Consider the following 18,340-nt stretch of genomic DNA (forward strand, 5'->3'; position numbering starts at 1 on the left):
GTTTAGCTTATAGGGACACTAGTTCTAGCTCTAGCTAGCTTCTCACTCCCAGTTAAACCTATAGTGTGAGGTGTAGAGCTGGGTGGGGATCGGTGCCATTGGCTTTGGATAAACTGAATTGACAGTGCTGTCACTCTAGCTTCACAATTGCTTGTGGGATTGGAGTGCTGACATTTCAGGGACTCCCCATGCCTGCATTCCCACCTGCCTCTCCCTCCTACTTATGCTGCCATAGCCATATCTGCCGGAGCATTGCACTTCATATTGCACTCATCTAACTTTTAGCACTGCCTATAGTCTCCCTTACTTTGACTAATTGCATTTATTTCCACCACCTTCTCCTGGGTGGTGCTACCTGGAGCCTTCAATCTATCAAGATGTCCAGCACACCCTGCAACATGTGACGTCGCCACTGCCAATGACGACCGTGCATCCAGCTCGCCGTTCTGCCAGTGTCATCTTCCTTGTATGACCCGCTCCCTGCCTTCTGGCTGCCTGGCGATTGGAGGAAGTGTTGGCACCGGCTTGTCATCTCCCCCCTGCTCCCCGTTTGTGTTTCAGACTAAACTGTATTGACTCTCCCTGCCGGCCCCTGGAGGATGGGCTCCCCCTTTGAGTCTGGTCCCTCCCAAGGTTTCTTCCTTCTAGGGAGTTTTTCCTTGCAACTGTCGCCTATGGCTTACTCACTGGGGGCTTTGGGTGGGGATGCTGTAAAGCGCTTTGGGGCAATGTAATGTTGTGATAATGCGCTATACAAAAATAAATTTGTTGTTGTTGTATTGCCCCTGACAACATAGCCCCCAGGTTCACTGAGGCACACAAACCCCTCCACTACGATGAGGTGGCAATCCAAGGAGGAGCAGCCTCACCCGGAAATCTCTTTCGAAGTGGAGGTGGATGCATCGGAAGCTGGAGTGATCCAACGCAACCCAGAGACGGGACCAGGGTATATACAGAAATCCAGATGTTAAATTTAACACTTTTTAATACCTTTTTTAATACTTTCTCAATATTTTTTAAAACCCGCACGGCATTGAGTTGCAACCGTTTTTAAACAAGTTTCAAACTGATTTAAAGATTTATAATGTTACACAATTTTGGCCTGTACAACAGAATTTAAATAAGGAACATGGGTCAACAAAATAAATTTTTCGAAAACATCTTGCATTTAACTTCTTCAGTCACAAGTCCATATCTTTATCCACTAGGCTATTCATGGCAAGTGCCTTAATTGTTTGGCTTTTTCTTCAATGAGTTTGTCGATTTGCTCCAGTTGACCAACTGCTCTCATCCATGCATTCCTGATTTATGAGTTGTGCATCGCATATGCGAAAACAGAGCGCTGACTGTGATTATCATAAATTTATCACGCTGATTTAAACTCTTGGTGTGTAAACATTGTAGTTGCCTGCAGGCATCTTACGTTAGCAAGATAAGTTTGGTGATAATTAATGCAGCTAGCGAATTACTTACATAAAAACCTACTACTTGGGGTTGCAATAAGTTATCGTATTGCCCAGTAAACGACAAGAAACATAAATAACACAATCAACAAAAATCTGCTGTACTGATTGCTTGCTCCATTTTGATCGCGGTTCCCGAACAGAACTCTATCGGCAATCTATGGCTCATCCCGCTAGTCCCGGATGTAGAGGGTTGAATTTCGGATCGTATTTTAAACCACTGAAATTGTGGCAGCGTATTTGAAACAGCGAAAATAACGGGACTGAATATTGTAAAGCAGAAATAAGAGGACTGAATGTTACTGCTTGAATAATAAAGATAAAACGCATGGAATATTTTCAACTGAATTTGTTCTTTTGAAATTTATTTTGAGGCAAAATTAAATGAACTGAATTCATGTGGTTGAATTATAAACATGCACTTTAAAATACGTTTCTTTTGGAACTGAATTTTGGAAGCCGAATATTTTTGTACTGAATATTTAAGCAATGAGATTACAATTGATATGTTTTCAGTTGAAATGTTCAATGTTTAAATGTATGCACATATTAAATTACAGTCCCCAAAAATTCAAAGCGTCATTAATGCAATGCGTTTTTATTCGATAAGTGTAATTCAACGTATTTTTTTTCATCAACGACTTTTGTCATTAATTTACTTCCATAGCCCTTAAACGCTGGGTCCTCTAACCACTTACGTGCAAATTTGCACTTACCCATGATGACTATGACTTAGCTTTTCTGAGTGTAAGCAGCCAACATGTACTTCAGCGCGCAAACTGTTTAAGACGTCGCTCGACCACCGAATATGACATCAGCATCACAGAGATCATCTATGAATGAAGGAATGAGCTAATCCACATTTAAAATAATTTGCGAGAAATTTATCAGATAAACTTTAAAACACAAATGGACAATTTGTAGTTAAAAAAAAATCTAAAATTTAATACCTCATAAATTTGCGTGTAATACCTTTTAATACTTTTTAATGGCTTTAATTTTTGCTTATGTGATTTACTACCTTTTAATACTTTTTAAAACCCCGCGGATACCCTGGGGACGTCGACACCCCTGTGCATACAACTCGCAGAAGGTGACCACTGCTGAGCGAAACTACGAGGTAGGTCACCGGGAGCTTCTCGCCATCAAATTAGCTCTAGAACAATGGAGACATTGGTTGGAGGGAGCTTGACACCCTTTTGTAGTGTTAACTGACCACCGCAATTTGGAGTACCTCCAGTCAGCTAAACGCCTCACCTCTCGCCAAGCTTGCTGGGCGCAGTGGTTTGCGCGCTTCACTTTCGGAGTAAGTTATCTGCCCGGCAAGAAAAATATAAAAGCAGACGCTCTGTCCAGGCAATTCGACCCTCCGGGAAGTGAAGATCGCATGTACCCTATCCATCCCTCCTGTTTTGTTTCCTCCATCACCTGGGGCTTGGAGGAGACCATAAAGATGGAGAATGAGAACCGTCCAACCCCGTCTGACTATCCACCCGGTCTACTGTACGTATCCCATCAACACCGACCTGAGCTGTTAAAGTGGATTCATTCGCAACCCGGAACTGGGCATCCCGGTGTTGCTGCGACCCAACTTCTAGTAGCTCGCCGGTATTCCAGCTGTCGTCAATAAGTTCAAGTCTTTGTGGATAGTTGCCAGGATTGTGCAAGGTGTAAATCCTCCTCCTTAAGCCCCACTGGTCTTCTGCAACCTCTGCCTATTCCCTCTAGACCATGGTTGCACATAGTGATGGATTTCATCATGGACCTGATCAATTTTTTAACTACAGACCCATATCTAACCTCCCATTTCTCTCAAAGGTGCTGGAAAAAGTAGTGGCTTCCCAACTTCATAACCATCTGAAACTAAATAGTTTATATGAAACATTTCAGTCTGGTTTCCGTCAAGGTCACAGCACGGAAACAGCGCTGGTTAGAGTGACCAATGACCTGCTCATGACAGCTGATGCTGGTTCCTCATCCCTTCTCATTCTTCTGGATCTGTCCGCTGCTTTTGACACCGTCAATCACGATATCCTATTGTACCGCCTTCATACCACCATCGGTCTCTCCAACTCCGTCTACGACTGGTTCTCTTCCTTTCTCTCTGGAAGAACTGAGCACTCTCACCACCTGCCTGGAGGACATAAAGGCGTGGATGAAGCTCAACTTTTTGCAGCTAAACAGCTCCAAAACTGAGGCCATCCTAGTCGGCACTCCACACCAGGTTTCCACTTCCACCATCACCAGTATTTCTTTTTCAGAAAGCTTTTACCTCGGTGTAAAAATGGACCCCCATCTCACCTACGATACTCACATCCAACAGCTATGCAAAACCTCTTTTTACCACCTCAGGAACATCGCCAAACATCGTCCATTACTCACCCTGGCAGATGCAGAAAAGCTGGTGCACGTCTTTGTCTCCTCCAGGCTGGACTATTGCAATGCGCTCCTCATCGGGATCCCTAGCAAGAGCATTCAAAAACTTCAATACGTGCAGAACAGCGCTGCTAGGATCCTGATGAGGGTGCGAAAATTCAACCACATTACTCCCATTCTAAAAACACTCCATTGGCTCCCTGTTTCACTCCGCATTGAGTATAAGGTCTCCCTCCTTACCCACCAATGTCTCCACGGAACTGCTCCTACATACAGTTGTGGCCAAAAGTTTACATACACTTGTAAAGAACATAATATCATGGCTCTCTTGAGTTTCCCGTTATTTCTACAACTCTGATTTTTCTCTGATAGAGTGATTGGAACAGATACTTATTTGTCACAAAAAACATTCATGAAGTTTGGTTCTTTTATGAGTTTATTATGGCTTAACAGAAAAAAGTGATCACATCTGCTGGGTCAAAAATATACATACAGCAACATGAATTAGCAATTTTGGTGACTTAGAAAGTTGTGTCAGTGAAATGAGCTTCATAGCATGGCCTCTTAACTTCTTGTGAGTGATTATGAGTGACTTCAGCTAGTGACTTCTCTGAGGCCATTTAAGTAGGGCTCATTGGATACAAAAGCCCACAAACGCTACAATGGGAAAGTCAAAGGAGCTCAGCATGGATCTGAAAAAGCGAATTATTGACTTGAACAAGTCAGGAAAGTCACTTGGAGCCATTTCAAAGCAGCTGCAGGTCCCAAGAGCAACAGTGCAAACAATTGTTTGTAAGTATAAAGTGCATGGCACTGTTTTGTCACTGTCACGATCCGGAAGAAAACGCAAGCTATCACCTGCTGCTGAGAGAAAATTGGTCAGGAGGGTGAAGAGTCAACTGAGAACCACCAAAAAGCAGATCTGCCAAGAATTAGAAGCTGCTGGAACACAGGTGTCATTGTCCACAGTCAAGCGTGTTTTGCATCTCCATGGACTGAGAGGCTGCCGTGCAAGAAGGAAGCCCTTGCTCCAAAAGCGGCACCTTAAGGCTCGACTGAAGTTTGCTGCTGATCACATGGACAAAGATAAGACCTTCTGGAGGAAAGTTCTGTGGTCAGACGAAACAAAAATCGAGCTTTTTGGCCACAATGCCCAGCAATATGTTTGGAGGAGAAAAGGTGAGGCCTTTAACCCCAAGAACACCATGCCTACCATCAAGCACGGTGGTGGTAGTATTATGCTGTGGGGCTGTTTTGCTGCCAATGGAACTGGTGCTTTACAGAGAGTAAATGGGATAATGAAGATGCAGGATTACCTTCATATTCTTCAAAATAATCTAAAATCATCAGCCCAAAGGTTTGGTCTTGGCCGCAGTTGGGTGTTCCAACAGGACAATGACCCCAAACACACATCAAAAGTGGTAAAGGAATGGCTAAATCAGGCTAGAATTAGGGTTTTAGAATGGCCTCCCCAAAGTCCTGACTTAAACCCCATTGAAAACATGTGGACAATGCTGAAGAAACAAGTCCATGTCAGAAAGCCATCAAATTTAACTGAACTGCACCAATTCTGTCAAGAGGAGTGGTCAAAGATTCAACCAGAAGCTTGCCAGAAGCTTGTGGATGGCTACCAAAAGCACCTAATTGAAGTGAAAATGGCTAAGGGACATGTAACCAAATATTAGCACTGCTGTATGTATATTTTTGACCCAGCAGATGTGATCACTTTTTTCACTTAACCCATAATAAAGTCATAAAAGAACCAAACTTCATGAATGTTTTTTGTGACAAAGAAGTATCTGTTCCAATCACTCTATCAGAGAAAAATCAGAGTTGTAGAAATAACGGGAAACTCAAGAGAGCCATGATATAATGTTCTTTACAAGTGTATGTAAACTTTTGGCCACAACTGTACCTCAAGGATCTCCTCACTCCTCAGACATCCGTACGTTCCCTCCGCTCCTCCTCAACCTACCTTCTTAAAACTCAAAGGACAAAACTCCGCACAATGGGGGATCGGGCCTTTTGCTCTGCTGCCCCTCGTCTTTGGAATGCCCTCCCAGAGCATCTTAGGGCACCACAGAATGTAACCACTTTTAAATGTGGCCTAAAGACCCACCTTTTTAAACGAGCATTTTATTGCTGATTTTATGTGTTTTTATGTGCTGATTTTACTTTTGTAGCACTTTGAGATTTGTTTTAATGAAAAGTGCATTATAAATAAAATTTATTATTATTATTACCTCCCTAGGTCCACGGGTAAGACCGTGATTCTTACCATCGTCGACCGATTTTCGAAAATGTGTCGTCTGGTCGCGCTCACGAAACTACCCACCGCTTTTGAACTGGCTGACGTCTTAATTCATAAACTCTTCCATTTCACAGGAATACCAGAAGACATTGTGTCAGATTGAGGACCCCAGTTTGCTTCCAGAGTGTTTCGGGAGTTCTGTACTAAATTAAATGTATCACTCAGTCTCACTTCAGCCTACCACCCCCAGTCTAATGGTCTGGCAGAATGCACTAACAGAGAAGTCTCTAAGGCTTTCCGATTGCTTTGTAGACCCGATCCCTCTGACTGTTCCTCCCATCTGGTGTGGGTGGAATATTCCCTTAATTCCCGGGTGAGTCCGACAACCAAGTTAACTCCTTTCCAGTGTGTTTTAGGCTTTCAGCCTCCTCTGTTCCCATGGGACGCTCCTTCAGGGGCAGTACCTCACATGGAGGAATGGTATCATGAAAGTAGACAGGCCTGGCGTAACATCCAGACCGCCCTCCACACTCAAGCCGCCCGAAGCAAGGTCCAAGCTGATAGGCATCGACGACAGGGGTTTCCATACCGAGCTGGGCAGCAGGTGTGGTTATCCACAAAGAACCTTCGAATTCCCAGATGTCGCAAACTCACGCCTCGCTATATTGGACCCTTTCGGGTCTTGCAGAGAGTGGGACCGGTGACGGTGAGATTACAACACCCCTGTATGTACAGAATCTGTCCTACCTTTCATGTTTCTCTACTCAAACTTGTCAAGCGCCTTGCGTCCTACCTCCGACACGACCGACGAGACACTTCCCCCCATCACCGAGGAGGGTCCCTTGACTCGAATCTGCACCCTTCTGGATTCTCGGAGATGTCAAGGACAACTGCAGTACCTTGTCAACTGGGAGGGGGATAGTCCGGATGAACGGAATTGGATTCCAGCTTCTGCAGTGCCAGACCCAGATCTGAAAACTTAGTTCCATCAGGCACATCCAGACAAGCCAGCTCCTCGTCCGCGGGGTTGGCCCCGCAAACGTCGTCGGCCTCCTGGAGGCAGCCGTCGGGGGGGGGTACCGTCACGCCCACAGGGGTGGGACCGGACAGGTGGAACGCATCCGCTAATGATTAGCCACGTATAAAAGCAGAACCAAACCCAATACTCCTCGCGAAGTATTATGCTGATGTTTCATAGCCTTACCGAGCGTTCTTCCAGTCTTCTGTCTGCCCGCTTCTCACCACCTTACCTGTCAGCCCCGTGTGTGATCCTTACCTTATTGCCTTCCCTCCTCATCGGACTGACTTCCCTGGCATTGACTCTGGACTACGTAACACGACCACGATCTCAGCGCGTCCCCTTGGCTTCATCCCATCAGCTCCCCGATCGGGGGATTTCCCTCGTGCCTCCCTCTCTCGTCCTGACCTCCCGGACAGAAGAGCCGGCGGGTTGCTTCCCTGCAGGGCTCCCCCTCTGTGCTGACTACCACCCCAAACTATTAAAACCTTTGTTTCCTTGCATTTCTGGGTCTCTGTTCTCCTTCTTGCCCGAACGTAACACCTGACTTCCTCCATCTCCATCTTTGAACCCTCTCACCCTCACTGGCAGCACCTCAGGGCCTAGAAATACCAGCATTCAAGAAGTGAAAATACAGAGGGAAATTGGGAATAGCCTGCTAAATGAGGCAGAAAGTAAAAGACCCTTTGACTGTGCTCTTTACTCGTGTCTGTATAAATCTCACCAAGTAGAACTTTAAAGAATAAAGGCTGGCTGAGAGTGTAAAGGGAAATGCTGATAAGGAGTCAGGAACATAAAGTGCTCATGTAGTGCACACCTGGGTCCAGAGGGCACTTGTTCAGATGGAAAACTGAACAGGTGTCTTTCGTGCTAAATCACAGCCGGTGCTGCTCAAGATGATGGACACTGTGGGGAAAAAAAAGAAAGAGTTTTGAATGAAAAGACACATAAGAGTAACAGTGCAGCCTGTGAATGAGTCCTTGGTCACTTCTCCCCAGCTCATGACTTGACCCTAAAATTGGCTTTACACACTGGAAACTCACTGAAACTCAACACAACATTATCCCTACCTTGCCTGGGGAGTTTCACCTGGTTACTGAGATGCCAGGCAGCACAGACAGTCTTACCAGCAACAGAACCGCTATTAAGGGGTGCGAAGCGTCTGCTACCAGCACATGGCTGTACATCTGTCGGCTGCATTTGCGCTGCTCCTCCCTCCTATAAAGAGGACTGTTGAACAGCAGTGTGAAGAAAATGCAGAGAAGCAGAAGTCAGTGGAAAAAGCCCCATTACTAACCCTAAGCCCAACTTACTGCAAACAGCACACTGTATTTCATATGTCTGCATCATGTTTGCCATTTAATTTCCGTAATCTGTGGCAGTCAGTGACAATGACTTACAATTAGCAAACGGTATTGAGATTGTGCAGAGTGAGGGACTTAGGTAGTGTTACAGAAGAATAAAAGCCGAGTCCCATATCCAGGCGAGATGCGTAACTGATGAACGTTTCAAACTCTTACCTCCATTGTACTGACAGGAACGGCGAGCTGCTGTGGTGTCATGGCATCAAACCTCTGTTTCTCCAGGCAAGAAAACAACCAAGACCAGCCTTAATTATCTAAACACTTTGAAGACTGATATAAATGGTAAATACGAGATGTGAGTACCACCCAACACTACCAGTTACTCATTGAATACTCAGTCATGCAGAAATATAATCTAAAGTTATAATTATGGGGACACGTGGCCGTCCACTGCAGGTGACAATGTCCTAAACTCTTTCATACTTAAAGAATGTTTACAGTTATTATTTTATAAGGACACATAAAACTCCAGTTCAGTAAATTTATGGAATATATACTGCAGAAATTACTTTTTCGTAATTTATTAAGTAACTTACAAAATTTTTCCCTGGGGGATCTTCTAATTATGCTGAAATAAAAATGTAACTTACAGCACAAAAATATAGAATCATATGCACATGAGTCTCTTGCGCGGTGGAGGTGAACTCAAGCTGCTGGTGTCATCGGGCTCAGCCTTGCGCTTCTTCTGACTGGTGTCAGCGTGCCTCTGAGGAGGCCTCTCCAGCCTCCAGTGCTACGGAAAACACACCAAAAAATTCGAAAACACACCAGCAAATATGAAAACACAACAGCAAATTCAAAAACACACCAGCAAAAGCGAAGACACACCAGCAAATATGAAAACACAACAGCAAAACTGAAGACAACAGCAAAAGAGAAAACACGCCAGCAAAAGCAAAAACACACCAGCAAGTTTGAAAACACGACAGCAAAAATGTAAACACAACAGCAAAAATGAAAACAACAGCAAAAATGAAAACACACCAGCAAATATGAAAACACAACAGCAATAGCGAAAACACTTCAACATTAGCGGCACTGAAAACAGAAAGGGTATGTACCCACTGATCATCACGTGTTTGTTACTGATTAGTCAGGGAGCCTGTCAATCAGCGTCCCAGCATCTTACAGGGGTAATACATGAAGAAAGGGAAAATGTTTTGCCCTTACTATGTGTCACGCCCAGCTCCGTACGATCTTCGTGTGTGCCACGCCCACCTCGTTACCTCGTGTTAATCCCTGATTGTCATCACCTGTTTCCTGTTCCTTTTGACTTGTCCTGTGTATTTAGTCCGCGTCTGAGTTAGTCTTCCCTGATTTGTCATTGTATAAAGTTGTATTAAAGTTCATGGATGTCTGCCCTTGTGTTGACAATAAACCCGTTTACCTGTCAGTCCGGCTCAACTCACCTGCTTCCCCGCTCATCTACCTACACGGACGTGACATAATGACAGATCTCCCCAAAGGCACGACGCAGCAGACCGAGCACCACCGGCTCGGTCTGCTGCAAGAGATCGTGTATTGGCGGTCCCAGCCCGAGGTCCAGGAGGACCCCGTAGCCATGGCTCTGGCCAACCGGGGCGCGGACTTCCTCGCGGGGGAGCGCCCGCTCAGCCAGGACTATCCCCCCCAGAAGGCATGTAAATGCCTCCGACGCTTAACACTAGAAGCGCCGAGCGCCGGTCATTTGACCGCTACGACCAAAAAAAAAAAAAAAAACTTTGCACTCGATCAAACTCCAGGGCCCTCCTTTCATGACTTTTCCTAGAATTGTGTGTTGTATCACCCAACACCCTTAAATTTTCAAAATCGCAACGGTACAAGCTAGTTCAAAGCTATTTTGCTCATACTTGTGCGAAATTGCGGGTAGCGGCGCGTTCGGTCATGCTGTTTCCTGCTTCCAAAGCTGCCATTCTCTTCTCTTTCAGCAGATGGCGCAAGGATCATCTATACACGTGTTTTGTGTGTGTGTGCGAATGATTACTACGATCACGTCATGACATGCCAATATTATACAGAAGCAATGGTAAATGCTAACGTTTTGAAAAGTGGATAATTAATATACACATTTATGTACATAACTAATATTATTCTGATAGTTTGTGTGTAGACTATGGTAAGCTCAGTTCCCGATCATTCGTTTTCCTGTATGCACAAAAAATTTAAAACAGGGCATGCATTTTTGAGGATACCCTGACATGCTCTTACTTTTCTGTATATTTCAGCAACACATTTTGTAAAAACTTATTTTTAAAACATGCTAGAATAATGTAAAAAATCACAAATTGGTCAATAGCCAGTATACTTTGAAACAAAGACACAAGTGGCACAAGTGTTGGCTATATAAATGTATTAAAGTCATTCACAAATTCCTTTCAGTTTAATAAATAGAGAGCTATTAATTATTTCTTATTGGCACATCAATTGCGAGTCGCGCTTGAGGGCATGTCGATCAGTAGAACGCGATCAAGAAACGTATAAGCTGATTATTTTAATTATTTCATATAAAAGCGGACGTTTGTGTTTGTTGAGAGCGGGTATATTTAAAAAAAGACACAATAAGGTTTGTAATTATATTTTCCTTAAGTGTGTCTGACATTTTATAACTGAGTTATTTATGTTGTCGCGAACTTCAGAAAATCTGCCTTCGGAGAGAAAAAATAAAGTAGCATGTTGTGACTTATTGTGTTATTTGTGAGATGTTATTTTTAAATTAGTTTATTTATTTTACGCATTTTTAAGTGGACAGATAAAAAATTCCGACTATGATTTTCGAGCATGTGCAACAAGCACTGACAGAAATATTGATGTTAGTTTCACGCATTCAAAAACATTTTCTAAGTCATTTCTAATATCTAACTAACATCTTCTAACATCATTTGAGGGCAAATGGCAAGTGATAATGGGCAGGTGATAATGACAGCATGGGCGGAGCTGTTGAATAACAGACGAGAAATGCTCCCATGTACACAGGCACAGTCTGAAAGATTTTCCACCAAGGTGCTGAAGGCTGGAAAAGTCACACTAACAATATACTAGGCAAAACCAAAGAAAAATGTATGCTTTTCCTGAAACTCCTTCCCCGTCTGCGAGAAGGAGACAGTGTCAAATTGGCAGATGTTCAGGGAACAAAACTTGTTACATCTGCCAGAAATGTAAGAGATGTGTCTGTGGCAAATGCTCCAAGAATGCACCTCCCTGAGCAAAATTTACTATTTTGAAGGGAACTTGACTGGAGTTAGTCAGCAAATCAAGCTGCAAGAAAGTACTTCTCCACTGTATCAAGTCGGCAGATAGTCAGGGAACAAAACTTATAACATCTGCCAGAAATGTAAGCCAAATAAAAAATAAGCCTTTGAAAGACGATAAAGCCACTTGTAAAACATCAGCCTACGTTGAAGGGAACTTCTGCATTCCTGAGTCATTCAAATTAACAATAGACTGTGTCACTCTGTTGAGTGGGGGTTGGGAGGTGTTACACGTCGGCTATTCGGCAGACTAGGTGTTGAGCCTTGATTGTACTTTCCCCGTCCATGAGTGCCACAAGGGCACCAACTGCGCATGCACGGGGAAGCCAAAATGTTACCTTATGTACTGTTTTAAAATTCTAATTAAGGAAAATATTAAGGAAGTATAAACTAAAAAAAAATACTGTGTTTTACACAGTCTTCACTTTCTTCAGTAGGAAACAATCGGACGTTCACAAACAGCTGTTTATTAGTAAATTCACCACGCAAATGTCACAAGCAATGTAGCCTACTGAAATTTTTGGTCCCGTTTTCCTTGAGCAGCCACACACACCACTTTCCTGCTTTCCACACCAAACTTATGCTTGGAATGCTGCCTCGTTAGGAGGGGGTTGGGATCACACCTAGGCTGCTGTTCTGGGCTGTCGGTCGAATGTCTCTCCAGACGAAATGGAAACACAAAACGGCGAGGCGGAGGCACAACACTCCCTGCTTGGGCAGGCTGTGTAAAGGTGTAACTGCATCTCGACACACTGCAGGATATTTATTTTCTGATGAATTTACTGTAAATACACACTGCATACAGCTGTTGATTTACCAAAAAGAGGTTTTGTGTTTTTCGTGCTGTGATTCACTTGGTAAAAATACAGATCCTGCGCTGTTTACTGTAAAAGCGTAATTCATTAACAATGTGCGCCTACATTTTTTGTTTACATTGTGGAATTAGTTTCAGCTAAGACTCATAATATAGATGGTGGAAGGCTACTCGTTATGTGAATTGGTTTCGGCTAAATCATTCAAACTAACAATAGACTGTCACTCTGTTGAGAGGGGGTTGGGAGGTGTTAGATGTTGGATATTTCGCAGGCTAGGTGTTGAGCCTTGATTGTACTTTCCGCGTCCGTGATTATGACGCTATGCTGCGAAGGCACCAACTACCAATGCACTGGGAAACCTGTTAGCTTATGTACTGTTTTAAAAAATCGAAAACCGTATGAATGTATAAACCAAAAAAAGAATTACTGTGTTTTACATATTCTCTGAGGTCTTCAATGGAAAACAATCAGTTATCAATCACAAGCAACTGTTAGGAAATTCATTACGCAAATGTCTCAAGCAACGCAGTTACTGAATATTTTTGAATGCGTGAACTAACGTCAATATCTCAGTCAGTGCTTGTTGCAAAAATACATAAATAAAATCTCACAACACAATAAATCACAACACGCTGAAATTTTTGATCCTGTTCTCATCGAGCGGCCGCACGCACCACTTTCTTGCTTTCCGTGCTTTTAATGTAAGGTACTCCATATAGGGAGCAGAAATATAAAGTACAGGTATTTTATGGGACCTACTGAAATAAAGGTAGCTGATTATGAGAAAGACCTTGGTGTGTATGTTGATGCTTCCACGTCTCATTCTCGCCAGTGCGGGGAAGCAATAAAAAAGGCCAATAGGATGTTGGGGTATATCTCCAGGTGTGTGGAGTTTAAGTCAAGGGAGGTAATGCTAAGATTATACAATTCCTTGGTGAGACCTCACCTAGAATATTGTGTACAGGTTTGGTCACCATATCTTAAAAAGGACATAGCGGCCTTAGAAAAGGTGCAGCGTAGGGCCACAAGAATGATTCCTGGTCTTAGAGGAATGTCATACGAGGAAAGGTTATTTGAGCTAAATCTGTTCAGCCTCAAGCAAAGGAGACTGAGGGGGGACATGATCCAGGTCTATAAGATTCTAACAGGTTTGGATGCTGTTCAACCGAATAGTTACTTCAGCATTAGTTCAAATACAAGAACTCGTGGCCATAGGTGGAAATTAGCGGGAGAACATTTCAAACTGGATTTAAGGAAGCACTTCTTTACACAGCGTGTAGTCAGAGTATGGAATAGTCTTCCTGATAACGTAGTGCAAGCTGAATCCTTGGGTTCCTTTAAATCAGAGCTAGATAAGATTTTAACAACTCTGAGCTATTAGTTAAGTTCTCCCCAAGCGAGCTCGATGGGCCGAATGGCCTCCTCTCGTTTGTATAGTTCTTATGTTCTTATGTTCTTAAGAAGAAGCTTCAGCAGTTTGATAAAAAGCGAGAACAATGGGTGGTTGGCCGTAAGAGAAACCACAACATTGCATCAATCAAGGATGAAGCCATTGTCATGGTATGTCATTTAATATACTGTTTTTATTTCAGTGCTAATACCCTTAAATAATCAAATCTTAGCCTTAACACAACACAGTCCTAAACTACTACAGCAAAATTGGAACACACAGCAAATATAAGTGATAGTTGGGAATTTTGCATTAATAAAAACCGAGCATTATGACAGAATCACAGGTACAATATAATTAAACTTTCTTATTAAGGGGATGAGATATAACAAATGGACTGCATTCATTCTACATTTATAATGTACTATTCAAAGATCTTTACAATGTGCACATGCCAGCTGTAAATGTATGTGGAGCATTCACCTATTTGGCCATATTATCACAGAGGTTCTTATTTTGAATAAGTCTGTAGATTGTCACTGTCCAATTGTACAGTGGTTACACGGTCTTGCTAGTGTAGGTGCTAAACCTGAGGTACTAATGTTGCAAAAAGCTATATGATACCCTTATGGTTTCAGATTTATCTTTTTTCTATATAGAAGAATTGTTTTTTGTCTAATTTATTTTTTTTTTTTTTCCAATTTATTTGCTGTTGTTTTTCTATTACTTTAAACAGCAAATACACAATGTTGTCATTGCAGCTTGAGAAACTCCATGCCATAGGATACAAGCCAGTTCTGCTTCTTGGCAAGGAGACCAAAAAGAAAAAATATGTGTGAAATTTTAACCCCTCGATGCACACTTTCCACCTATGCCAAGGACTACCTTCAGAAGATAGGTTCATTTTATGAATACCTTTGTGAAGGTAAGATGCATGCACTATATTTTATAAAGTCACAGTTCACAACTTAAGTTGAGTATGCAAAAGATTTGTATTAATATTTTCTAAATCTTAAAGGAATGGCTCCCCCCTACAACCTAGGTTAAGAGTCATCAACTCCTAACCTTTTTGACAGTAGAAACTTTGGAGAGGTTTAAATTTTTATATAACCAACACGTTAGCACAATACTGATTCTTTTCCCACAATTAAAGTTTTTTAATCCTTTTTTTTTTTAAAGTCTTTTCGTAATTATCAGTCAGAATTTTAATTTTAGGGTGAGCCATCAGCCCTTAAACAATGTTTTTATTCACTTTTCAAAAGAGTGCAAGATTTTGGGAATGATGGGAAGAGCACAACACATGAATGTCAAATTCCAGTTTACCACATTTGCAGTTTGTCACCCACAAACCCACAAAATTGGACTGTATGATTCAAATAGCTTGACACTTGAAACATAGAGGTTAACCATGAGTTTGAACCGTGCCTGTTTTAAGTAAGCAAAACATAACACTTCTTTAACTTGCACAGGTTGGGACCAGGATTCCAGTGACAGTGATGCTGAACTGATTACACTGCACCTCACATCCTGTGACCCAGTAGAGGAGCAGGAGGAACAGGTGATCATTACAGAGGGACAGGAGAAGCAGGCGTTCGTTACCGAGGGGCAGGAGGAGCAGGCAATCATTACGGAGGGGGAGGAGGAGCAGGCGATTGTTATGGAGGGGCAGGAGGAGCAGGCGATCATTACGGAGGGGGAGGAGGAGCAGGCGACCGTTACCAAGGGGCAGGAGGAGCAGGCGGAGCAGGCAACCGTTACAGAGGGGCCTAAGGAGCAGATGAACAGTATAGAGGGCCAAGGTAATTAGGACAAATTGAAAAAAGTACAATTTAAATTTGTAAAGGCTTGAAGTATGTGAACCATGTGTGACCTTAAATGAGTAGTTCACTTCCAGAACAAAAATGTACAGATAATGTACTCACCCCCTTGTCATCCAAGATGGTCATATCTTTCGTTCTTCAGTTGTAAAAAAAAAATATTTTTTAAGAAAAACATTTCAGGATTACTCTCCATATAATGGACTCCTGTGCTGTAGTTTAAATGCAGCTTCAAAAAGCTCTAAACGATCCCAGCCAAGGAATTAGGGTCTAGCATTTAAGGTTAAAAAGTATGTAAATTGTATTTTTTTATTATTTGTATTGTATTTCGCTAGATAAGACCCTTCTTCCTCGGCTGGGATTGTTTAGAGCCCTTTGAAGCTGCATTTAAACTGTATTTTGGAAGTTCAAACTGATGGGCACCATAGAAGTCCACTACAGTTGAAACCAAAAGTTTACATACACTGTATAAAAAGACATATAACTTTTTTTTTCTTACTGTCTGATATTAAATCATACAAAACCCTTTCAGTTTTAGGCCCGTTCGGATTCCCAAAATAATTTCTATTTGCTAAATGTCAAAATAATGTGTGAGAGAATTTTTTAGAGATTTTTTTATTACTTTCTTCAAAGTCAAAAGTTTACATACATTTGCTTAGTATTTGGTAGAATTGCCTTTAAACTGAATGACTTGACGCAAACGCTTTGGGTACCCTTCCACAAGCTTCTCACAACAGTTTCATGGAATTTTGGCCCATTCCTCCTGGCAGAACTGGTGTAATTGAGTCAGGTTTGTAGGCCGCCTTGCTCTCACACGTCTTTTCAGCTCTGACCACAAATTTTCTATGGGATTAAGATCAGGGCTTTGTGATGGCCACTCCAAAACATTGACTTTGTTGCCCTTAAGCCACTCTGTAACCAATTTTGCAGTATGCTTAGGGTCATTGTCCATTTGGAAGACCCATTTGCGCCCAAGCTTTAACTTCCTGGCTGATGTCTTGAGATGCTGCTTCAATATTTCAACATACTGTTCTTTCTTCATGATGCCATCTATTTTGTGAAGTGCACCAGTCCCTCCTGCAGCAAAACACCCCCACAACATGATGCTGCCACCTCCGTACTTCACAGTTGGGATGGTGTTCGCAGGCTTGAAGGCTTCCCCCTTTTTCCTCCAAATATGACGATGGTCATTATGGCCAAACAGTTCAATTTTTGTTTCGTCAGACCACAGGACATGTCTCCAGAAATTAGGGTCTTTGTCCCTGTGTGTATTTGCAAAGTGTAACCTGGCTTTTTTATGTCGCTTTTGGAGTAATGGCTTTTTCCTCGCTGAGTAGCCTTTCAGTGCATGTCAGTACAGGACTCGTTTCACTGTGGATAGTGATACACTCTTACTAGCTTCAGCCAGCATCTTCGCAAGGTCTTTTGCTTTTGTTCTGGGATTGATACGCACATTCCACACCAAAACACGTTCATCTCTTGAACTCAGGAGCCGTCTCCTTCCTGAGCGGTATGATGGCTGGACATTCCCATGTTGTTTATACTTGCGTATAATTGTTTGAACAGATGAACGTGGCACCTTCAGGCATCTGGAAATTGCTCCCAAGGATGAACCAGTCTTGTGGAGGTCCACAATTCTCTTCCTGATGTCTTGGCTGATTTCTTTAGACTTTCCCATGGTGTCACAAAAGGAAGCAGTGTGTTGAGGTGTGCCTTTAAATACATCCACAGGTGTGCCTCCAATCAACTCAAGTGGTGTCAATTAACCTATCAGACGCTTCCAAAGCCGTGACATCATCATCTGGGCTTTCCCAAATAGTTTAAAGGCATAGTAACCTTAGTGTATGTAAACTTTTGACTTTGAAGAAAGTAATAAAGACATCTCTAAAAAATTCTCTCACGCATTATTTTGACATTTAGCAAATAGAAATTATTTTGGGAATCCGAACGGGCCTAAAACTGAAAGGGTTTTGTATGATTTAATGTCAGACAGTAAGAAAAAAAAAGTTGTATGTCTTTTTATACAGTGTATGTAAACTTTTGGTTTCAACTGTATATAGATTTTTTTTCCCCAATGAAGAAAGAAAGACATGAACATCTTGGATGACAAGGGGGTGAGTACATTATTTGTACATTTTTGGAAGTGAACTGCTCATTTCAAGGGTCATGAAACCATCTGTTTCAGCACCGGTTAGTTCTCACCACAGTTTTAAAAAATGCTACAGAATGTGGGCAAGGTGCGCTGCGGAGGGGAGGGAGAAGAGAGACAACATACACAGCCTTAGGTTCAGACGGTTGCATTTCACTCCCATCGAGTTAAAAACACAAATAAATGCACAACCATTTGCACTCTGTATCGAAAACATCTATATGGATGTGCTGTTGCACCTCTATTGTTGAAAGGGAAGAAGGGCTGTTCTGCAAGATAAATTTATAGAAGTCGCGGATAAGCTTAGAAGCAGAACATCCACGGTGGTATTCTCTGGAATACTTCCCGTGCCACGTGCAAGTAAGGCAAAGTTAGCTGAGATAAGGGGATTAAATGCGTGGCTAAAATGGTGGTGTAGGAAAGAGGGGTTCAGGTTTATGGGGCACTGG

General features: G+C 42.5%; 1 protein-coding gene across 1 annotated transcript in view; it reads left to right on the forward strand.

Moving 5' to 3' along the window:
* Positions 1–836: 836 nt before the first annotated feature.
* LOC140593206 (uncharacterized) overlaps positions 837–18,340 on the forward strand; it is a 32,635-nt gene continuing 15,131 nt past the window's right edge. The window contains exons 1-4 of the mRNA XM_072717116.1: positions 837–924; positions 3,575–4,117; positions 9,867–10,112; positions 15,395–15,724. Of these exons, the coding sequence (XP_072573217.1) occupies positions 837–924; positions 3,575–4,117; positions 9,867–10,112; positions 15,395–15,724 (1,207 nt within the window). The remainder of the gene's footprint in view (positions 925–3,574; positions 4,118–9,866; positions 10,113–15,394; positions 15,725–18,340) is intronic.

The sequence above is a fragment of the Paramormyrops kingsleyae genome, chromosome 10 (assembly GCF_048594095.1).
Source record: "Paramormyrops kingsleyae isolate MSU_618 chromosome 10, PKINGS_0.4, whole genome shotgun sequence".
NCBI classification, from domain to species: Eukaryota; Metazoa; Chordata; class Actinopteri; order Osteoglossiformes; family Mormyridae; genus Paramormyrops; species Paramormyrops kingsleyae.